The following is a 24,932-nucleotide window of genomic DNA, read 5'->3' as shown; positions in this document are numbered from 1 at the left end:
GACTTCCGGAGGCTAGAGCATTCAGACTCCTCACCTCCACCATCCCATTAGAGGAATGAGAGTAATCCAGAAGGATTTCCCTTTCATTGTTTCACCTGAGGTTCACTTTCCACTTCTACAAAGCTGTTTCTTTTAGAAGAGTGAACTGACTTCAGAATTAACCTTAATCTGGTTTCAGGTAATACAGACTGTCACTGCAGCAGACAAAGATTTGTCACCAGCTGGGCAAAGGTTTTCCTTCAGACTGTCACCTGAGGCTTCCAACAAACCAAATTTCACAGTCCATGACTACAGAAGTAAGTTGCTTACCCATATCTCTCTTTCAGAGCAGCAGGCTGTGATTATAATGACCATTATGATTACTTTGTATTACAGTCATGCCTACAGACTTTTTTACATGGCATGTTAGTAGTTGTTAAACTATTTAGGACATACATAGATATAAATTTAAGTCTTACATTTTTTTCTCATCTGTAGGGGCCAGAAATTGTCTGAACATCAAAGTCTGGAATTTCCCTATAGGCCTGCAAAAACACTACTACATGTTTCATTACTCTTTCTGCCAATGCAGGTCTACCATTAAATAAGGCATTAATGCTGCATTGTTTAAATAGTACTGCTTTTCTAACTCATTTCAAAGTATGCAGCTATTGTGCTTTCTGAAGAACACATAGTCCTATAGGAGAATTAGTTCTAAATATGAACACTGCTGCTGCAGTTTAACAACATCCTACAACACTCTCAAAAACTGATAGATTTATATGATTAACATCTCTGATTTTTCTCCCAGTTTTTTATTACTGTTGATCTGTTCTTTATTTTTCAGTTGAATGCTTCCCATAAATGGCAAGGAAGATGACTTTTTTTTTTACTGCCATAGAATTCTTTAAGCATGTACGCTTCTGAACAGAAACAGCAAAAGAAAATCTCAGAATATTTTGTTACTTACTTTTTCCTGATTTTCCTTTCAGTAGAAAAAATCTTTTTTTTTTTCCAATTGATAGTCTATATTTTTATACAGAATCCAATACCCAGCATCAACGTTGTCATATTAATCATGCTATACTATGTCTGTTGACTAAGTGGTACTTTATCTTATCATGTAACAACTGATGGTAACAGCTGTCAAAATTACAATGAAAGCATAATGACTAATCATGTCCTTTAAGTGATAAAGTGCCTTGTTTTACTTTACAGGTAGAGGGGGTGTAGGTAACTGTGGTTATGCCTGCATTGGGGCAGGTCTGCTTAAGCTCATGGCAGAAGTGTAGGATGCTACAGAGTTTAAGAAATTCAAAGTCTGACCAAACACTGAATTGGATTCATTTATTTATATGTTTACTTATTTACATGAAGGGTGCACAAGTGGCCAAATCTCTTAAGTCCTTTTTCAGGTACCTATGTAAGTACTTTATATACTGATAGTGTTCTTGATGCTTACGTTATTATTGTTATAAAGATAAATATCTATAATACATCATAATAAACAGCAGCAAATTTTCATTACCAATTAATTTAAACAAATTTGGAAAGAAATTTTAACACTGAGTCTATCAGTGATTAGGTGATCTTTGAAGAACTGTGATATAAGCTTTTCATTAAAAAAGTTTTACCTTACTTTGCAAAGAAAGAATATGTAAGGCCTCCAATAAAATTCAGTAACATTCCTTTGCTTATTTAACTATATGTTCTAATTATTATTTTAAGAAAAAGTATTTGATTCTTATTATTTAATTTTAATTTGAGAAGAAGTTAAGTATGCTTACCATTGAGTATTCCTTTCTTGAGAATTGTTATCTCATCTAAGAAGAGCTAGAAATTAAAAAAAAAAATGCATAGGCTACTTATTAAGTCATTTTTTCTTACATTTAATATATGATTCAGTATTTCTGAAGATGTTAACTTTTGCCAAGGTTAGGAGATATCAAATGAAAGCCAACAAAATAAGCACAGCTATTAATTATGAATACCTTAATGATTAAGAAAGTTCAGGAAAAAAAATAAATTTGAAACAGTGGAAAAAATAACTGCTTATTTTCTTTGTTTTTCATAACTCCTCTGTGTGAATGACAAGTCAAAAATGTTTTCTTTCCAATCTTAGTAGTGACTACAGTCTAAGGACATCATAGATAGCTATGTTTATAGTTTATTAATGAACAAAGAATTTCACTTAATGATTTGTAAATAGAGTATGTAATGAAACCAAAATCTTCACATCACAGATATGAATAGTATTAACTTATTAAACCAGAAATATGTAGATCAGAATTTTTTCAGAGACCAATCAACTAGTTTTCTTGAGACAGTTCAATGAATATAAAGCCTTATAATAGAATTAAGTCCTCTTAATTTTTTTTCTTGTAAGATTAGGTCATTATTCTTCTCCTGAAGTGCTTAGTCTAAAAAGTTTGGTTTTAACATCTACTACTTTCTCAAACTGCTGTGGTATTGCAACATCTAACTTTATCTAGTCCAAGCAAGATTAAAATGTTGCTCATCATTGAGTCCCACTGGACTTAAGTGTTTGATAGTGGTGAAGTTTGCTTCCTCTTAATGCTGCACTCAGTTTCTGTTATTTTCCATTCTCTGATTTGCTGTCCATAGTGTTTTCTTGGAAAACTCAACATGATGCACTGTCTTCTGTCTTTTGTTTACCAAAAAGGTGGAAAGTCTGCTCTGTACACAGTTTAGAAGTGTAATAACAAAACCTCATTTTTGCTACAGGTAGGACACCTCTTAAAAACATAAATACGATAATTTTTAAGTTAGAGATTGTGTACTTGTGTACCTTGTGTACCTTGTACTAGCAAGGTAGGTACTTTGTAAGAGGAATTTGGGGAAACAATCTGGCTTGTCACATTATAGTTAATACTTTTACAAGTAAAGATGTCTTAACATTTTTAAACACATCAAGATGCTCAATATCCAGTGCTATTTGATATTGTTACAATCACGGGTGATGTGAAATTAGAGCAGGTGTAATGTGTTTGTAGTGCACCTGGTGTAATGTATTTGTAGTTTTTATATAGTGTAGATGATTAAACAGAGAAAGAACAAGCTGAAGATAGAAGTTGGTTTGTTTCAATTTTGAAAAATTTTTATCTTTCAAAATTAAAATTCACTGAATCTGTCATGTCCATGTGCCATGTTTGTTTGACAAAATGGTGACTTCTGAAATAATCATTCTGTCAGTCAAGTGCTTTCTGAATGGTGTCTGATCATAATGCATCTGATCTTGGATATTTAGGATTCCTTCTTATTGTCCTGTTGAATTCAGCGGCCTTAATTTTTCTACCTAGTGATGACAAAACTCCAAGTGGGAATGAGAGTCATAGCATAGACAACAAATAACCTTTTCTGAAGATACAGTAAAGCACAGGGGTGAGATGACAAAATAGTTACTGCTGCAGGCTACCTTCATTCAGATCTGACAGATTATTGATTCCTTGCTAATTTTCTTTTCTTTTTGTTTTGAATATAATTATTTTGATCTGCACATCATTTTCATGCTGCTCTGTTTGAATCAAGAAAAGCAGTGATAACTGAATAGCTACTGAGAAGAAATGACAAAACCTAGGAGCTCTGAACATATTTGTGACTAACTGATGGAAAATGTAATGATTATAAATTGCTCAGTTCATTTCTGTACTTATTTTTAATGAGGCAAGAAAGTTGAAGGGGTTTTGTATTTTGTCCAAGTATCTTACTTTCATTTTTTATGGGAAATGAATTGCTTAATAGAGATTAATACATTTGCAATCGAGTCCTTTTGAGCACAGTCCTGGACTTTAAGGAGATAAGGAGAAAAGAAAAACTGAAAAGCCTTCCTAATTTAATACCTGTAGTGTTTTTATTTATTTATTTATTTGTCTTCTTTCAAATGTTAGCTGTCAAGCTAACAAGTTTACAAGAAATGAAATATTAGTTGATGCTCTGCACCGATCAGAATACAGTACCATCTGTAATGATAAAATCAGGTAATTACATAAGATCTTGGCATCCACTGAGTTTCAAAAATAAAACAGCTTCCTTCGACTAAAGGTGATAGAAACTACAAGGGTGAATTCAGTGCACAGTAAAAATCCTGTAATGTCTGTCTCATGTTTTACAGACAACACAGCTGGGATTGAAACCAGGAGAAATGGCTACAGTAGGAGGCAGCAAGAGCTGTACTTTCTTCCAGTGGTAATAGAAGATAGCAGTTACCCTGTCCAGAGCAGCACAAACACAATGACTATCCGAGTTTGCAGATGTGATTCCGATGGTACCATCCTGTCCTGCAATGTGGAAGCAATCTTCTTGCCAGTAGGCCTCAGCACAGGAGCACTGATTGCCATCCTGCTGTGTATTGTTATACTTCTAGGTTAGTTCTCATGACACAATTTGAAGTGTGTTATTATGACTCACCTGTGAATTAATTTGTGTTGTCATTAGCTTAATCTGGTGTTTAAAAAAGCCACTGAAAATTGCATGGATGTTTAGGAGAACTTGTGTGCTTCTACCTTTCTAGGAAAGCATCCCAAAACACTGACCATGAATGTGAATCTGCTAACCCTTACATGTTTCTTAGCGCATGAAATGAACCAGCTTTCAGTGGAACCTGAACTGTATTTTTTTCTCTGAAACAGTTTCACTTAATACTTTTCTTGAAAAGCTGGTATTTTTTAAATTACAAAGGTAGAGAAGTCTTACTGACAGTAACAGCAGCAAAGGACTTAGTAAAGGCCTTTATTTAATTCTTAATACCAACTTGAGAAAAAGAAAAGTGTTGAAATGAAAGAGAAGAAAATAATTGTAATGCAGACTGTGACTGGCTAGGTCGCTGTAAAACTTGACACAAAGATTTTAATTTCAGGTGGGCTTGCCTTCCATAACATGGCATCATCATCTAGATCTACATTATATTTAAATCTCATCTTATTTACAGCACACCCAAGGCAGTCCATACTAGTGTGCATCCTACCTACAGTATAGCTTTAATGACCTGGTAATAAATTCAAGCCAACTTTGTGACATACACAGGCTCACTGCGGGCTACACAATGCAGATTGATTCTTACAGAGGCCTCTTTTTGATACTAATGGGCTTCCTAGATCTCATGCTAATCCTTGTGTAGGTTTATTGGATAAGAAAAAGAGCACAGACACTGAATATAATGTAGGGATACATCTTTCCATTTGGATAAATATAGTAATTTACCACTTAAGTAAGTACTACAGGATGGAGGTTACATTAGTAGCTTCTAAGTAGCAGTGGGTAAAATTCAGAATTTCTGTTCTGTACAAATTTTATGTTGTGAAAAAAATGTTGTTTGAAATCAGAATGAGAATGGCCAATGTTCATACTTCATGGAATGAGAATTAATAATAAGTACACCCATTCCAAAGAATTCAAAAAAAATAAAATAAAATAAAATAAAATAAAATAAAATAAAATAAAATTAAAATAAAATAAAATAAAATAAAATAAAATAAAATAAAATAAAAGCCCTTAGGTCAGTTTTTCTGAAGAAAGGAAACTATCTTGTCTACCACAAGTCCTTGGGACTACCTTTTTTTTTAATTTTTAATTTTATTTTATATTATTTCTAGGGGGTTGCTGGATAAAAACAGCTAAGAGTGAGCTTCATAATAATAATAATAATAATAAAGCCATTATGAAAAAAGTTTGGCTTATTTCAAAGTGAAGAGTTAAGTCAGTTATAACTCCATCTTAAAGCAGGATTCTCAGGATACCTAAACTCTCTGTTACAGACTCAAGTGTCTAGAAGATCTAAACACAGGTGTAGGAAAGCATTTTATGTTGCCATTCTTATGCCCAGTAATGCCCTAAAAATAAATAAACAAATAAAAAGCTGAAGTAGGACTTTTTTTTTTCCTCCATCTCAAAGATTCTTTTTTTTTCCCTTTAATACTGCTTTATTTTTATTTTTTATTTTTTTATTTCATTTCTGTTCTCTCTTTGATGCATGGAAATTTGAGGATTTTTCTCTGTTATGTTATGGAAGACATTTAAAAAAAAATCCTCTCTGCCTCTGAGAACTGCAATTCCTGTCCAACCCTATTTTTTACATAAAGCAGGTCAGCAGGAAGATTATTTGTTACTTCCTTCAGCAGCACAGCAAGCACTAAGGAAAGTTAGATTCATACATCAAACCGCAAATCACTTTTTATTGGCTAGAGCACTGCTATTTTTATAAGAATAGTAGGAGCCTAACTTTTAAGGAAAAAAAAAATCCTTTTGATTCCTCACAGCTTTCAAGGGAAGATATAATGATATATCATCAGAGTACCAAATTATTTCTGTGCATGTCTTAACTTCTGTTTTCTCTCATTACAGTCATTGTGGTACTATATGTAGCACTACGGAGGCAGAAGAAAAAGGACACCCTGATGACTTCTAAAGAAGACATCAGAGATAATGTTATCCATTATGATGATGAAGGAGGTGGAGAAGAGGACACCCAGGCTTTCGATATTGGTGCCCTGAGGAATCCCAAAGTGATTGAAGATAACAAAATGCGCAGGGACATAAAACCAGACACCTTTTGTTTTCCACGTCAGAGACCACCAGTGGAAGATAACACAGACATAAGAGATTTCATTAATCAAAGGCTGCAGGAAAATGATGTGGATCCAACTGCACCCCCTTATGACTCCTTGGCAACCTATGCTTATGAAGGAAATGGATCTGTTGCAGAGTCTCTCAGCTCCATAGAGTCCCTTACTACAGAGGCAGACCAGGATTATGACTATCTGAGTGACTGGGGACCTCGCTTTAAGATCTTGGCAGACATGTTTGGAGAAGAAGAAAGTTATAACCCTGACAAAGTCACTTAAGAACAAGTACAACGGTGAAATAAAAAGAAAAGTAAACCAACAACAAATTAAAAAGATAAACCCAAGCTTTATAATAGGACAGAATTCCTTTGATTATAAAAGACAGCAAATATTTCCAGCAAGTTACTACATTTATCATACAGTCAGTTTTTGTTTGATCTACAACAGAGGTGTAAATCCTGTAATATACAGTTTTTTGTTGTTGTTATTTTGTTACTCTGGAATTACACTGAGACAAGCTCAGGCCTACAAGGTACAGTTTACTGATTGACTTAGAAAGAAGATAGCTTTCTGGCATCATGGTGGAAGAGTGGTAGCTTTTTCGTAATTCCACTAAAGTGCCTATTGAAACTTTTATCATTTAAGTGGTAAAGAGTCTGCTGTTATTGTGTTACAAAACTGAATGGTAAATTGGACATGAACTTTAAGACAAGAAGCAATAGCAACACGCTGACTTCTTTTAGAACAAAAATGGAGACAACTTCCTGGAGTATATCTAATGACTAAAACTAAGGGGGGGAGGAGGAGACGGGGGTGTTCATTGTGTTTGGGGTTTATGTGTTTTTTTTGTTGTTTTTTTAAAGAAGAAAATAGTATGTTGAGGCATCATATTTCTTCCAAAATTTCACAGAAAATTTAAATTTAAAATGCTATTGCTCACTCTGAAGTTGTAAAGCCAAAATTAAAAAGGAAAAGATCGTACCATACATCAATGAATATTTAAATGTTCATGAAAATATTACTTTTTTTTTTTCCAGAATAATAAAAGATGAAAGCAGCTACTCCTTTACGTGAAGGAAATTTCCCTTGGCTTTCCCTCTTCTTTTAAAATGAGACTATTATTAGAACATAAAATGAGGAGTTTTATTTCTTTAAGAGTATTGTTGTATTTTTAGTACCAAGTCGTTTTTCTCCTTGTAATTATCACTAAAGAAGTATTTGTAAAGAACTCCACTTTACTTTTCTTTGCAATTAGATTGTTCTGTAGGTACTATAGGCATACATACTTTATACATATTATAGAGGTAGTTATTTTTTAACTGACCATCCACAACAGTTCACCATATCATCGTCTTTTGGCATCAGACCCTCATCAAATATTTTAGAAAGCATTCTGAGCATGGAAAACATATTAATTTTGTTCTTCATAGAATCACAGAATGGTTTGGGTTGGAAGAGACCTTAAACATCACCCAGTTCCAACCCCCCTACCATGCAGGGCCATCTCCCACTAGACCAGGTTGCCCAAAGCCCCATCCAACCTGGTCTTGAAGACCTCCAGAGATGGGGCATCCAGAACTTCCCTGGGCAACCTGTTCCAGTGCCTCCAGCAAAGAATTTCCTCCTAACATCTAATCTGAATCTCCTGTTTTACTTTAAAGCCATTACACCTTGTCCTAATTAAATCTACCCCTTGCTAAAATATTAACAGAAGCAAAATAAAATTAAGACAGTATGCTTGTCCACGCTTCATGTACATATCCATGCAAAAGAAAATATCAGAAGCACAGACATTTGCAAGGCATTATGCATGGAAGAGCTCTTATAAAACTATTTCATGTGGCTTTTTCTGATGATCTAAAGCATACACATTTTGTAAGGCAGTAGTGTATGGTTCCTGAAGTGCAAATATACTTAATTCTCCTTCTAAAATCTACACAGTGCTATACAATCTGCTGAGCTCTATTCCTGATTAACAGCACTGGCAAGGTCAATCTAAGTCTTTCATGAATAAGATGTCTTCCATTCACTTCAGGTCTGCAGCTTATTTTTTGTACCACTGAAGAATTAAGAGCTACCACATATCGTTCTCTCACAAGCCTGATTAACACACCCAAAGTTCCCTATACTCTTGTGGAAATGTAAGGGTATTTCAAACATGTGTAAATGACTCTCCCAATAAGATTTTAAAAGACATATAGCTTAAATAAGATTAGGATCATTTGGTACAATTGGACAAGGGTCCACTAAAACCAGTTGACATAGCTCATACTAGCAGAGTGCTGAGGAAGAAACACTGTATGTCGTAACGAGAAATGTTTTTTGTTGGTGTTTTTGTTTGTTTGTTTGTTTGTTTCATTATCTGCAAAGGTATTCTATGTTTCTTGAAAGACAAACTAAGGCAACAAAAGCGCTCTCTCACATGACAGGGAAGAAAATGGATTAGAAAGGGCCATTGACCAGCGTAACAATTTTGACATTGAAGGTGGTGTTTTTAAATTTTGTGCTTCTTACAGCATAGCAAAGGCAACTTGATACTGCAGAGTAGGCCTAAAACAGAGCTCTGGGAAAAAATATATATATATATTTTATATAATGTTTTAAATAATATATATATATTTTTTTGCTACAAGTTACAACACAGGTTTGATTCATGCAAAAGTCACTCTTTTGGAGGTACTTTTCAATGCTTCCTCATGTAGCATATGTATAGCAATACGTCCTCCCCTGTTGCCACAGCTAAAACAAGCATCTGACACCGCTCATTTACGGACGTGCAATCCTGGGGTCAACGTCTGCTTTTTGTAACTGTATTGGTCCTTTACAATTATTTACACTAGTAAAGTCAACATAAGCAAGAACAGAGTTTGGCTTTCTGACATCACATAGCAGGCTTGCTCCTGAGAAAGTTGCAATTCTAGCAGCTACTGGGTGAACATTAAGACTCAAACAGGCTGGCATTTGCTCTGAGCAGGACAGTCAGTATGGAAACCTGACACCCAATATGAGCACACAGAAAACATGATCTTAATTATGCCATCACACACGATTCAGATACAACAGTGAGTTATATGCTAAATAAATAATAAATTGAATATCAGATGCATATTTATTGACATTTATGAGCTTTGTAATTGAGATGTTCCTATCACATGATTAATAAACCTCCAGGAAGATTAAAAAAAAATGAGTATGTAATACAATTATCCTATAAAATCTTAATTAAAATCTAAGACCTTTTTTTAAGGAGTAATCAAACAATTTTGACTTAATGGGGGTATTTTTTGTAAACGGCTCTATAGAACTAAGGAAAGTAAGTGCTTTACATTTACACATAATCTGAGATCCAAGTAATTTGCGTTTAATTCCACATTCTGTCACTGTCTTTCTAAAGATGCCTGTCAGGTTTTAAGACCTTATTTTTTTAAACAGGAATTGGACAAATACGAAGTTTACAAGATTTAAAATATGTCAAGGCATCTGAGATGACATGAAGTCAATGGGATTAAGGAACCCCAGTACATTTATAAATTCTATCAAGTAAGTACTTGTGTTTGTAAGCACTATATCTTTGAAAAATCCCAACAAAGATCTGCACAATCCAGATCTTACAGTGGATGTCTGTCTTTGTCTGGACTGTGGAAAAAGCCATAAACCTCCACATTGTATGAGTGACAGGAAGCTACTTATGATACTGCTTAAAAGGCACTGAAGTGGTAGAATCAAGAGAAATACTTTTCATTTAAATTTCCAAAGTTAAGATACTGGTGCACAAACATCTGACATCATCTTAAATGTCTCAACAGTGCCCCTCCAAAACACAAAACATTCTGTAAAATGCCTTTACCCTGTGAAGGCTTTAAGACACTGCACTGGTAGAGACAAATCCGTGATTTAAGTTAAACCATTATGATATGATTAGCGCTGCTGAAATACAAGTCTAATTGGAAAACATTCAGCTAAGAAGAGAAGTATTTAGAGAAATCTAGCTGATAAGTTTACATTGCAGACACACAGAACTGCAGAAAAATTTATAACTGAACCTCTGAAAGGAATTTCAGGGAAGAAAGACAATATCTTCTGTGCCCTTCCAAAAGACACCTGAAAATGTTGCTACTTAGAAAAGTTCAGAAAATTTCACTGTGTGATCAGAATATAAAAGCATTCAAAAAATTGGATTTAAGAGTGCTACATCTCAAAGCTGAAGATGCTGTTATTCTTGAAATGCAGATTTGCAATATTGTCAGTGAATCAGATAGCAAAGACTTGGAAAGCAATGTGGCACAAAGATCCGTTTGAATATTTTATAATTCTCTGATTTTTACTTTTATTTTATAAATTTGCTTTAAATTTTGCTGTTCAGAAATAAAATCATAGTTACTGAAGATCTACTCTGAGTTATGAAAGCAGAGTTCATTATGGAGCAAAGGGCAATAAACAACTCAATGGATTACTGTTCTAGACACCACCTTGTAAATGTTTTTACCTTAAGCATAAGATGTTCGTATACTGATAAACACAACTGATCTTTCACAGTAGTGAAAAATAAAGTTCGTAAAACTGCATTGCTATGAAAAACCTCTATTAAGTGAATACAAAAAGAAAATATATTACTACTCTGGGTTGCTGGCATTTTGCATGACACTAGTGTCCAGGAATACTGGTGGGCAGCAAGTTGACCATGAGCCAAAAATGTGCCCCTGTGGCAGTGAAGGCTAACAGCAGCCTAGGCTGTATTAGGAAGAGTGTTGCCAGCAGGCCAAGGGAGGCGATCCTTGCCCTCTGCTCAGCCCTGGTGAGGCAACATCTGGAGTGCTGGGCCCATGCCTGGGCTTCTTCGTACAAAACAGACATGGACTTTCTGGAGCAAATCCAGCAAAGGGCCACAAAGATGACTAAGGGATTGGAGCATCTGACATACAAGGAGGTACTGAGAGCGCGACTGTTGAGCCTGGGGAAGAGAAGGCTCAAGGGGATCTTGTATTAATGTGCATAAATACCTGATGGATGGAAGTAAAGAAGGGGGAGCCTGAGTCTTCCCAGTAGTGCCCAGTGACAAGACAAGAGGCAATGCATATAGCTTGTAATACAGGAAATTCCATTAAAACATGAGTAAAAGAAGTCTTTTTTTTTTTTTTTTTTTTTTTTTTTACTGTCATGATCGCCAGCACTGGATTGTGTTTCCCATCGAAGTTCTGTTGCATCCATCTTTGGAGATATTCAAAACCCAGCTGAATACAGCCCTTCTTTAAATGGTCCTGATCCAAGCAGGGAGGTTGAACTAGTTAACCTCAGCATTTCTGTGGTTCTGTGACTTGTGCTAAAAACTCTCCTGTGTACTTAGGCTCTAAACCTCCAGTCAGGTCAATGGGATCCTAACTATGGATGCATAGTAACTATGATTTGTTTTAGAGAGACAGTTGAAGTAGGATTAGGGGAATACTGTAGCAATCTTTTAAACTGTTTGAACTGTGGACAGACTGGAAAGGGATAAATTGTTTACTGTCCCTTCCAGTAGAAGAACTAAGGGGCACTGCATGAAACTAGAAGTCAGTACAAAAATAAACTATGGTGGTTCTTTATACAATAAGTAGGTAAGGTAGTCATGGATGCTCAGAATTTACCTAGGTTGAAAAAGAGACTGGACAAATTCCCGAAAAACAAATCATTTGTATGTTGCTTAATACAGAGCAATCACATTTAGCTCAGGAAATTCCTGAATAGCAACTGATTAGCATTTGGGGGAGTCATATAACTTGGTCTGTTCCTACACGTTTTGCTAGGTTATCAGCTTATGGCCACTGCTAGCTAAAGATACTAACCCAGTTTGATCGATATTACTTTCTTATTACTACTTAGACTGTAAATTTAATTGATCCTCAAATCACCATGCCATCAGTTCTAATTTACTGAATTGCATAGATAAAGCCAGTTCCCTTTTCATTACATATTATACATGCAAATTTTATGATTCCCATCAGATTTTACCTGTTGTAATTGCTTTATTTACTTCAGTTCTGCCTACTTTTATATTGTACTGATGCACTTTTTGCTTTAACGTGGACACTATACTAACAGTGACAATGAGTCAGCTTGGCTCAGTTTATATATTTAAAATATACATATTATTTCATTACTGGGTAAAGATGATACCCTGTACAACACGTCATCTTTGGCATACCTTTCACTTCCTTAGCTGTCCTGGTTACGTTCCTGTGTCCTCTGAACATATGAAGGAGAAGGGGAATGTAATGACTGCCTGGCTAGATGAGTAGCTGTGTTAGTCCAGTATTCAGGAGTGCAGCTTACTACTCTCCTGTGTTGTGCTCTTAGAGATGATTTATTGTTCTCACATGTTGAATATTGTGCATTTACTAGTCAAAAGCGTGCTTTTCTATTATATGCCTCTGTCAGAAAGCATAATTCAAGAAGCATAAACTAAGCCCTTTCTTTCTTCGAAGCTATAAAGATGTGGGGAGGAAATGGAATCATAGTAGGGGAGAACAAAAATAAATATGCCTTAATAAAATGTCTTACATTATTTTGGCAACATTTCTGCACTAAATAACTAAGTTTTTATTTGTACTTGGAGTTTATTTTTTCCCAGTAGTTAATGAACTCAGGGCAATACACTCAATATTATTCAGAATGCTCCTGTTGCCTTCAACCCCTGCTGCTTTAGCCGCTTCAGGTTACTTTGAAGTTTGATCTTTATCCCCCTATGCGTTTATTACTCTTCTAGTTCTGGTCTAGCTGTGTATCTGATTACTGCTGAGCTTTCATGGTAGAAACATCTGACCAAGAAATACAAGACTCAACTGTACAGGCACAGAATTCTAGGTTTGGTTGATAGGAGATTTTTCAGAATGAACAAACTTCAGCTTAATGTTCTGCAAACTGACATCAGCAGAAATCATACTATAAAATTCATATGTAAGTTATGCTAAGTATTAATCACAATATCAAAACCTTTAGCGTATTTTCTGCAATTATTCTACAGTATGTAACACACACCAGCTTTCTGCTAAGGGAAGGAGATGCAGAAAGAGACCATGGAGCTGTTCTCCTCTTTTTTTTTTTTTTTTTTTCCTATTTGTATTTTCCTATTTGTGTATTCCTTTGCACATATATAAAAAAGAAAGTAATATTTTGTAGCTTGATTTTATTTTTTAGTCTTAAAATATGACAAATATATTCCATGAAACTAGGGGAGATTTGGCAATGACAAATGGAATAAATAGAAATGCTTCAAATGGAGTACAGCAAGATGTTATGTCTCAGTTCTTAAAAGTAGAAATTTGAGGATGGAAATTCAGTTAGTCTTTTTTCAAGTTCGATGAATTTACCTTAGAAATGAATGATCTTAGTAATCCTGTGCCACAATTGGTAAATGCTTTATTTTACTTTCTAGGACTAATTTTTATTATTGTAATTACAATGACTTGAATTAAGTTATTCCAGATCACATACTGTAGTTGTCATGCTTGTCCTAGATGACGTGACTGAAAGCACCTAACGTCATATGCAGTCCAGAGAGCATGGTAAGTAAATTCAAAAAGTGATTTAATGGAACTATCTTCTGACCAGGGATATTCGATGACAGATATTGAGGACAGGGATTTGTGTGAATTGTTGCCTATGCTGGAAGACAGTGCTTTGCAGCCCAAGCTGACAAGAGTTGTCAGCTCTCCATAGCTCTAACCATACTCTCTTGATGGTTATGGAGAAAAGAAAGTCCTGGCAGGGTTAGGATTTGATGAAGTAGCACATTAATTTGACATTTCCTTGAGGTAATTGCTTTAGAAAACTATTGTCGTAAACAGAATTAAAGCCCCATTTTGAACACTAAGCAGTAGAGGAAGCTTAAGTATCCACAAAAAGCTAAATGGGACCATTCTTCCCATTGAAATGGTCTATAAAGGAATGTAGGGCAGAACAGTCTCCCTAGAAATAGCACACCACTTCTGATCTGTAATTTAGAGACTGTTCATGCATTTACAGTAAAGCATTGCAGGATTAAATCCTTAACAGAATAACATGAAACAGATAACTAAAAAAAAAAAAAAAAAAAAAGAAGAAGAAAAAAAATATTGTGAACCATGACTGGTTTCTCTGTATTGTTAAAAGTTTCTGAGCTGAACCAGTCTCTACCATGCTTATTAGTTTCTCTGGATTCAGGAATTCAGAAATCTGCCTTCTTTTCTGCATATGACAGAGCCTCCATGGTGGGTTGGCCCCAGTGAGCAGCTAAGCACCACACAGCCACTCACTCAGTCTCCAGCTACATGGTTACTGGGGACAGAATAGGAAGAGCAAAAGTCAAAAAAAGATAAAACAGTTTAATAAGTGAAGGAAAAAGGAAGAAAAAAAAACCACCACCACCACCACCAAATGATGCATTCGTCGCCTCCTACAAGTAGACTAATGCCCAGCCAGTCTCCAAGTAATGGCTAGCTACCCAAAAAAACCCTTCCCCCCAGTTCTATTTCTGAACACAATGTCATATGACATGGAATATCTCTTTCGTCAGCTGGGGTCAGCTGTCCTGGCTGTGTCCCCACTCAGACTACTGGGTGGCACTCCCAGACTACTCACTGCAAGGGCAGAGCAGGAAACAGATAAAGTTTTGATGCAGTGCAAGCCCTGTTCAGCATTATGCAGAACACTGTTGTATAATCAACACTGATTTGGTCACAGATCCAAAACACAGCACCATCACAGCCAGACACAATATAGCCTTCCCAGGGTGCAATGAAGAAGTAATCTCAAACCTTCCCACAGGTTGCCCACAGCTAATTTATGCGTAGTTCAGGCTGCACTCTGAAGAGTACTCTTCTTCCTAAGACACTGTGACAGGCTCTTGGTGGAGACGTGGTCCATATGTTTTCTTTACTTAACCAAGAGATTTTTCCTATGGAAAATTTTCTGATAAAATAGAAAGGCAGCAGCAGAACAAAGCAGGATTTAGTGTAATCCTGAAAATCCTCTCTTACTCCATGGCTCCTCCAGTTTACCTTTGCCCAACTTTCTCAGCCTGGACAGTGCTCAGTAACACACTCACATCCTGCTACAATTTAGACAGAAATCCTCCCTTTCCTAAATTGACAATGGTAATCTCATGTTTAATAGGCCTACAGTATCACACAGGCTGCTAAAGTCACTTGCTGGAATCAACCAAAACAAACGAAAAAAATAACCTTACTAAATGACAAGAAATTCTCTTCCTCCCTATGCAATAGCACAGCAGTTAAAGCATGCACAAAAATTTTAAGAGCCCCACTTTACTACCCTCCAAAGGTTAAAGCAAAGCAAATAAGCACCTTGTCTCTCCCAAGAGCATATTGAGACCACTAAAGTGCTCTTCACACCACCTGCTGAAGCTATTAAAAAAAAAAAAAGTGTAAAAGAGCAATCATTTTTAAAAATACGCAAAGTAAGCAGTTCCCTCCTGCAATGCTCAGACACTAAGAGACAGAGAAGGAAATTTCAGAAAAATAATATATATATCTTTATGAAAAATCCATGGCAAAAGAGTGAGCATTTTTTTATTTAGATATCAGAACACATTCCACAAATCTGACAGGGCATATGGATGTGCTAGCTTACTACTTAATATTACAAAGATACAAATATTTTTAAACAATAGAGCATAGTATTTTTTTTTCCAATTACATAATTTTATCACATTATAAAACTCTCTCTTTTATCACATGATAAAATGCACAGGAACTGGAAATACACTTTCAACAGGAAACATATTTAAAAAAAAAAAATCTACTCAAACATGGCTTTAAAGAATTTCACTAAGTTTTAGTGTGACTCACAGGATAAACAAAAGTGAAGAGAAGCCACTGAAATCAGTGCAGTACAGCATCTGAAAAACTTTTTTTTTTTTTTTTAAATCAGTCAACATCTTTCAAGTTAAATTCCATGAAAAACAGAAAAAGGTAAGAAATTTTTTTAAGATACTGCCTAACTAGACAATAGATTCTCTTTTTCTAATGCTAGTTTTCTTTAATAAAACCTAGTTTTTCTTCTTTTTGAAATCAGGCTGGTACATTTAGGAATACATGGGAAATAACTTTACTCATCTAGATCTGGTGGTGTCTAATTTCCCTTACAATTTTTGTATTTATATTGTTTTGTTGATTTTTCCCCCAGTCAGTCATCATAAAGTTATAAAAAAAACAGTGTATTCAATCAAATTATGTAACATTTTAATTCTAAGTTATTAAGTTTTAAAATCAAATGTTGAGCATTTTTAGCTAATAATGAAAACTGGCTGAAGTATTTTTTTTGTTTTTTATTTTTTACTGAGCAATACCTTTCAATACACTGATTTCTAAACATCTCAAGGAACGTAAAGAAATTATTTCATCATTACTCTGCTATTTTGTTTAGGATTAATCATTCCAGTATAAAGACTTGGAATGAGATTGCTTTGTTTGCTAAGAGGGTGCAAAATCAACCATTCAGTGGTGGAGACGGACTCTGTCCAAAGCATAACTATGCTGCTCTGTGAAAATGTGGTGAAAGGGAATAAGAAGAAATTTGGCAAGGCTCCAAAGCCCTTGCTGGTTTAAAGCCTCAAAAACCACAAAGAAATCTGTCACCATATATTTTCACACAAGCCAGGCACAACACCTCTTATGGCCTACAACATGTGGCTGTCTGAGCCAACATAACTGACTGAAAAATGGTCATACAGCTAAGAAATTATGCTAATACCATACAAATGGGTTGGAAAATAAACACAAATATCAGACTAAGGGATAGCTAGTTTCACTTTCAAGACCTCCTCTCTAAAATAATTTGTACTTCTACAGAAAATCTGCCAATGTATAATTTAGGTACCAAAGGTTTTTTTTTGATTTTTCAGAAGTGATATGTCATCATTCCTGAAGGAAATGTCCACTAATATACTGAATTGCTATTATGTTATTCCATTCTGAAGTATACATGAGATTACTCATGTGCTGGTACTCTTGATCTCTTCAGGGATCTGTCTTGGATATAGACTCTACAACTAATTTCTTGTCTGTCCTCTAACTCACATTTTTGCAACAGTCTGTTAAATCACCCAGAATAGACCTGCAATCATTACAAATCTTGATGCATGTTCAATATGCATTAATCTTTATGATTATATATAATAACAATTTTGTAGTGTAGGATGCACATGCTAGCACCTAGAGCCACTGAGATTTTCTTTTGCTATACATGTATCCGGCTTCCCCCTCTTGCTTGATATATGCTCGACATGAGGGAAAGAATATTTGCAGCTATTTCAATTGTTCTGAGAAATAAATGAAGATGACTTTGTTAGAGGGAAGAAAGGCAAGCAGAACATAAATACACGCACAGACTATAAATCTCAAAAACACCATCTACTGATCAGCAATCTATCTTTTGTCTTTGATAGAGGTCACATTTTAAAGATGAAATATACAAGATATTATGTAGCAGAGGATAATGAATTGATGATTGTGCTGGGTCTGTTTAGGATGGAGTTAACTTTCCCCATGGCAGCCTCTATACTGCTGTGCTCTGCACTTGTAGCTAGAACAGCATTGGTATCACACCAGTGTTGTGTCTATTGCTGAGCAATGCTGGCACAGCACCAACCAGTATAGGACAAAAAAAAAATAAATACACTGATAACTGCTTGGAAGACTGAGAATTCTGATTATTATTCCGATTAATGTGGGTTGGGAGTTAGTGGGTAGGGCAAGTGGGCTATGGAAGAGAGATGTCTACCATTTATGTCTACATGTCCTACTTGAGCATCAGTCACTTGGTAAAAAGTTTATATTAGTATTAATAAGAAAAATATAAGGAATGACGCACAACTTCTCATCTCTACCAGGATAACAACATAAGACTGAGAAGACGACCACCATGATCAGCTTCTTGCTTTTAGTGGTATATGGCCAAATTACATTCCTGGAAAAGCTCACATTCTGCTGATACAAATATTTTATGGCTCAGGCAATGTTCATATTTGTCAGCAATCTGGTTTCAGAAAATGGCATTATACTGGCTGATGACTACCAAGTGAAGAAGTACAAAGCATAGGAATTTCATCAGCTTTCTCAAAATGGCTGCAGAATGCATGATAGACATATCAATCTATACAGCTTCCAAATTCCAGTATTTAAAACAAAAATAATATTTTGTTTTTAAACAACAAAACCTTTAGGTTTCAGAGGAACTTAAATTTTGACGCATTTTTTGGCTCACTTCACTGTGTTTTGTTGTGAAATTCTCCATTCTAGTAAAAGACAAGAGGCCTGCTGGTCATTCATATATATTTCTCTAAATTTTATTCACTTACGTTTCTTTTTAAGTTTATCCCCTGACAAGTGTGAATACTACGAAGTAATTATACAGAAACCTGAAATATATATTCTTTTCATTTCAGACAAATTTGTACTGAAAAGACATTGAACAGCTGGGGGGGGGGGGTTCTCTGATATCACTTTGCATAAAATCCCATTTGTGGTATGTACAGAGAATTGAAACGTAATAATGATGACTACAGTGTCTGAATGCTTTGTAATCAACGTAACAGAAAAAAAACAAACATGAGAATGTAAACAGCACAGCATACTACTCAAAAGAAGAAATACTACTAAGCAGCAGTGCTGTTCTCCATGCTCTGCACACACCTTAGGACCACAGGATAAAAGTGTTGTTTTTTTTTTTTTTCCTATGCCATGATTCAGTTCCTCTCAGCCACAGTGTGAAGAAAGTAAGAATCTAAAGGATCTACCGATCTGTTTGGGGATCAGAAGATAATGTTGGAAATACCTACTGAAAACCAATTAACTTTCCTCATTGTGAGAGAGTGCAATCAGGTATGTACTGTCATTGCTTTGTCTGGTCATTTCTAAAAGACTGCAGTGGTAGGCCTTCCACCATCCTGACACGGCATTCCTAAAATATAGCTGGGAAAGGAAGAAACAAAGTGGAATAACTATAATAATAATAATAATAAAAACAAAACAAAACAAAACACCACTGACCTGTTTAGTTGTTGCAATGTCTCATGCAGCCCTCTTAGAGCTTGGTTCTTTGCTGCCCTCACGTGGCTGGTAGATTCAGGAGTCCTCTCGAGCAGGTAGGAAAAGGGCCTTGGTTTGTTCAAGGAACAAACCAGTACACTTTTGCTACAGTACATTCACATTTGGAGTATCTCGTGGGGTTCAGTTACAACAGGTACTCTTTAATAAGAAGACAATAGCAGGTAATATTAGGGATTGCTATTTGACCTACTAGTTCATTCTATTTTTTTAAGGTGAATATTTACCTGACGTAATATACATGCCTGCTCATTTTTCCTGCATTTTCATCATAAAAATAATCTTAGATGTTGCCAGTTAATCCTAAAGTAGCAGCTTAATTGCTACCAGCAGATTTCCTTATGTATATTAAGAAATGAGATCCCAAAATGGCAATTTAACTACAACTATTTTTAAAAATCTGTTAATAGATTGCAGACACAAAGGCTGAAATCCATGTTACCTTACTTTCAACAGTGAAATTCTCATGAACTCCAGAAGGGTCAAGATACCATTTTAATTCAGACTGAAATTTAAAAAGAACAAATACAACCAATGCTAAACTCCATATAAGTACAATTTTTAAAACTGTTCACTCTGCAACCCACTCATATTTCCTATTAAGTACTTGCTATATAGTCTGCAACAACAATCCACTGACTCACACCATCTATTGCCTCCATTTCTCTCAACAAACCAAAGGTTTGCCAGCATTTGTTCTTGCTGTAGGCAGTCAGGTACTTACTTGTCTTGAGCTTTTAAAATACTGTTATGAAAAAGGACAGTTATTCAAAAAATATGCATATATTTAAGAAAGCTTTATGGGGTTTATTCTAGTTGCATAATCAATAGTCATATACTAGCATCAGAGATAATGGTGCTTTTCATAATGAAGTCACTTCAGCCTGCTCAAAACTCGACAGAAACAAGAATATAATGGCCTAGCAATCAAATACCAGCTAATGAGAAATCAACAGGCTCTGAACCTTTTCAGAATTATGAGAGACTGTAAAGTGAGACTAGAATCCCACCAAAGCAGCACGGTATGATGCATATTAACACCGTGGAGGGCTCTGTGCCCTTCTCAAACATAAATTACTAGCAAGTACCTGACAATGGCTCTCCATAGTTCCTGTACTTAGTATGATGCTTCTCTTGCTAAGTGCTCACGACTATATTAAGAGCAATGCCCTGAATTCAACTATGACAAAAGTGCTGATCGTTCCAAATCAGTAAGAGTTATGACTGCTTATTTATGAGCTGAATTTAAATGCATGATTGTCAGGGAGGTCTTGACAAGGAAGAAATTTCTTCATGATAGCAAAAGAATTCCCTTAACCACTGCAGGAAACATAGTGGGAGTACTGCAAGACTGCTGTACGTCACGGAACAGAGTTACACATCATCTTACAGAACTGCGGGGTTTCATAACTTGTCTGTAGCTCTGATTTCTTGTTAGGGTAAAGCTTATTGCTCACAGTGGGACCAGTCTCTTCGAAGAGTCCTATGCAGTTGCACACAAAAATGAAGCAGACAAGAAGCACATCAACTTTCAACAGCAGTCCTGCTCAACAACCTTGCTGCACTTGCATCTCAATAGGACAGGAATTAGGCAGCCAGAGGGATCCAAAAGTTTCTGGTATCCCTAGGTACATATTCATTTTTGGAAATACCGTACACCATAAGGTTTTCAGAATAGTTGCATTTTTATTTTATTTTTTTCATAAAATGAAATCACACATTCAAATATAAACATTTCTTACAGAACAGAAACTGTAAGCTTTAGCTAGCACTTCTTTATGCCAAACCTGCTTTTAAAAATGTTGAGAGAACCACCTCTGACATCAGTTTAATCTAATAACAATGCACAGAAATATTTTTAGGTTCACAAAGTTTTCATGAAACATGATTCGTTATTACTTAATGATAGAAAATACAACTGTTCATGTTGTATTTTGTCTCATGTATCTGATTTTTTTTTTTTTGCTTTTATTAGTCATGGCACATGATCCAACACAGAGTTTTAATGTCAAGAGCACTTTGAGTTAGAACAGATTTTCTCTTCAGACACAGAGAACACAGACTTTCAGTTATATACCATAATGTGATGGATGAATTTCCTCTATAATATTTTAATCTGAGTAGAATTAGGTTTCCAGTGTTATGTTAGGAGTCCTAAGAGAAAATTTTAATAATTTGGAAAAGAGTAAAATATTTTCTTATATAGGAAAAAAAAAAAAAAAAACGAGGAATAGAGTACTTCTAAGAGAGATCCTCTATACAGCAAATCCGCAAATCCAAGGCAGCACCCATCTCCCCACACTTTTTTTTTTTGCCACAGTTTTGTCATGTGAATTAAGTGAAATTAAGTGAATCAACATGTGAAAACATTTTAAATGTCTTTAATCGTTATTTTGACATACTGAAATAATTACATTTATTGAGTGCTATAAAATGGATATAGACTCTTAAAAATGTTTGTTCTTTAGTATGCTTATGCACGGAAACTGAATTCCATTGTAATATTCATATTTCTTCTGTGGGAATTAACAAATTACAAGAGAAATAATCAGAATATTTCTATTATTAATATTGCTAATATATAATATTTTTAATAATAAGCAAATTTATATAATTTAGCTTGCACCTTATACTTTGTATTTTATAAAAACGAATCTCAAACAGCAATGCGCCCCTGCAGAATAGTTTATCACTGTTGCTTTACAAGCAACAAGGAAAATATATCCTGTGATTTTGAATAAAAGCAAGAAGTTTAATACAGATAATGCTGACGACTATTTTCTAAATTAATGACAAAGACAGTGAAACTATTTCACTTATCTTTTCCACAAACACATGGGTGAAATGAGAGGGACTGAGGCTTCCTGTAGTTTTGGTGCATACAGAGGTTTTGCTTGGAGTCTTGTGAATCAGAAAAATGGACACAGGATTTGGATCCCACTGTCAGGAGGATGTTTAGATATATGATTTGTGTTCCTATCTGAGGAGTTACAAAAATCAGGATTTTGAGATGATTTACCACAGCTGGCAGGTGAATGTTCAATGAATTATGGAATAAAATATAAATCCTTTCTCATATTGATGAGCAATTACATGACAGGTACTGTCAAAGCAGAGCAAATATATTTTTTGCCTTTAAAGGCTGATTTTGTAGACCTATCCGTTTCTAAAGACATTTTGTGACAAAGTTTCAATGATTTTCATCATACAGATGCAATTTAAATGTTACCTGTGGTCTTCCAAAGATCCTTAGAACTATACTTTGTCTTCACTATCTTTAATTCTCAGAGATAGCTGCTTGTTTGTTTGCTTGATTGTAATAACTCAAAATACATTTTTGTCCAGATTTTCGTTGATCTCAATTATTTGGGTGGTTTTCTTAACTTACTTAATTCTCATTCAAATTATATAATTGTCAAGTAAGCAAAAGGCTTGACTAGTTCCATTCCTGTCTTTTTAAGATGTTCCTTTTTCAGTTCTGTGCTACTCACCAGGAACACAGGTAAATAAACAACTGCAAAAACATATCAATAGCACCTATTTCCATAAAACTTCCTGAAAAACCTTACCAAGTGCAAACACACTTGTTCCACATTTGCTGAGTTCAATCACACAGTCCTAAAGGTTACTTGCTGTGTTACACAATTTCTATACTAGATATTTAAACAAAATTTATTCTCTGGATCCCTCACTTGGCAAAAGTAACTGTAAAATACTTTGATCATGAAAACTGGAGTGGTAACTCCTGTAACTTGCCCTGGGGTTTTTACTGCTGTGAAAGAAAGAAGGATCTACATTAAGTTTCTATGCATTTTAGAAGGATCTAGACTAACTAAGTTTCTATGCATTTTAAAATCATCTAAAAATCCACAATTGTTATCAAATGGTTGTTGTAAACATAACAAATCACACTGAGATGGCATCAGCTGTCTGTATGGGATTTTGTGCATGTATGTGAACTTGGTGCCTCTGTGCTGGCCAGAGGCCTTGAGAATTTGATTTGTTTTGACTCATTTACGGATTTAAGCTTTAAAATGTTGTCTAAAAATTTAACTGGAAACCAATGGAAAATCAATACAAGTAACAGTGCACAAGTTTTATGTGCTTTCTAAAAGGAACTAAACTTACCAAGCTGGTTTATTATTCTTCAGCTCTGATTTCCAGCTGGGTTGTCTTATGTAGTTTTTAATAGTATGTATCAATAGCCTGCAGTGACAAAGGCATGGATGGCTGTTCCTGGTCCCCAGCACTGTAATAGTATCTGTAAATAATGATTTGTAAGAACAAAGAAGAAGAAAAAGCTTTTGCAAAACGTTCATTTTTACTTCATTTTGTAAAGTGTTTTCAGACATGAATTTGGGGCAAATCAATAATCAGTTCAACTCTCCAAGCTAAAATCATGTCGTTAAAGGCAGGAATTCATCCATCCTGAACTGAGTCCTGTTATTAATGGATGACAGACACCAGACCAAAATGAGCTTTCTCACACTCACAAAACTAAACTGCTTTCTATTTCCCCTATGATAATATGTTGGGCCATGAAGCAACATGCACTACTGCATTTTAGAAGTCTCACTGGCTGCTGTAAGACTATGTACGATGAACTGACATTGACTGGTTATGTACAGGGAAGACAGACTTTTGACACATTTTATCATGTTAGAAAATATCTTCTGCTGCCTGCTTTATCATGAAGGACAGGGAACTACAAAGATTAACAGCCTGAATTGGAATAGAGATTTTTTTTTGAGCTCTCAAGGCAGAAAGTTATATAAACCATCTGGAGTTATCACCAGTGTACATGCAATTATAAATGAATCTATATCTTCTGCATCAGAAATGAGTGTGTATGAAGAACAAAGAATATTTTATCTGCTGCACCACGGCAGAGACTTAAAAGTGATAATAGAACTGTTATGGATATGTTATAACACTATATTCGTATACATATTTCTACTTTTTCGACTCTTCTTTAACAAGAACAGTTTTATTCCCTACCTAAGAAATTAATGAATCCCTGAGAAAGCTGTTTCTCAGTGAAAAACAAGCTCAAGCATATGCCAGAATGAGTTTCTAAGAGAGTAATGACACAGAGACCTTAAAAGCATACAAGAGAAACCAGTTTATAAAACAAAAAACAAAACAACACACAAAATCATCACTTAATTACATGTATCACCATCACTTTTGGCTCTATGTTCTGAGGATGACTTAGTTTCCTCTACTCTCTGAAACAAGCCAGTGGGTAATGCAGCCTTATCTCAGGTCAGCTCTCTTCATTAACTCTCAA

The 24,932-nt window shown here is 35.2% G+C and overlaps 2 protein-coding genes across 28 annotated transcripts in view; one reads left to right on the top strand and one right to left on the bottom strand.

Annotated features, from left to right (window-relative positions):
* Positions 1-11,124, top strand: part of CDH12 (cadherin 12) — a 573,314-nt gene extending 562,190 nt beyond the window's left edge. For all 23 annotated transcript variants that reach the window (XM_080580164.1, XM_080580163.1, XM_080580177.1 and 20 more), the window contains 3 exons: positions 179-296; positions 4,112-4,363; positions 6,340-11,124. In XM_080580164.1, the coding sequence (XP_080436290.1) occupies positions 179-296; positions 4,112-4,363; positions 6,340-6,839 (870 nt within the window). In that variant the 3' untranslated portion in view covers positions 6,840-11,124. The remainder of the gene's footprint in view (positions 1-178; positions 297-4,111; positions 4,364-6,339) is intronic.
* The window catches only part of LOC308189761 (uncharacterized protein), a 595,077-nt gene that overhangs the window by 56,947 nt on the left and 513,198 nt on the right, over positions 1-24,932 (bottom strand). For 3 of the 5 annotated variants that reach the window (XR_013946580.1, XR_013946581.1, XR_013946583.1), the window contains 3 exons: positions 23,771-23,903; positions 19,586-19,783; positions 1,767-1,812 (listed from right to left, as the gene is read on the bottom strand). The gene's annotated coding sequence lies outside the window, so the exon portion shown is untranslated. Of the gene's footprint in view, positions 1-1,766; positions 1,813-15,867; positions 19,508-19,585; positions 19,784-23,770; positions 23,904-24,932 lie in introns of those variants that run through there. The other 2 variants (XR_013946584.1, XR_013946582.1) reach the window with 2 other exon arrangements.

Source organism: Anser brachyrhynchus (genome assembly GCF_964034855.1).
Source record: "Anser brachyrhynchus genome assembly, chromosome: 2".
NCBI lineage: Eukaryota > Metazoa > Chordata > Aves > Anseriformes > Anatidae > Anser > Anser brachyrhynchus.
The sequence above is the reverse complement of the archived record's forward strand: the minus strand, read 5'-3'. Positions and strand labels throughout refer to the sequence as shown.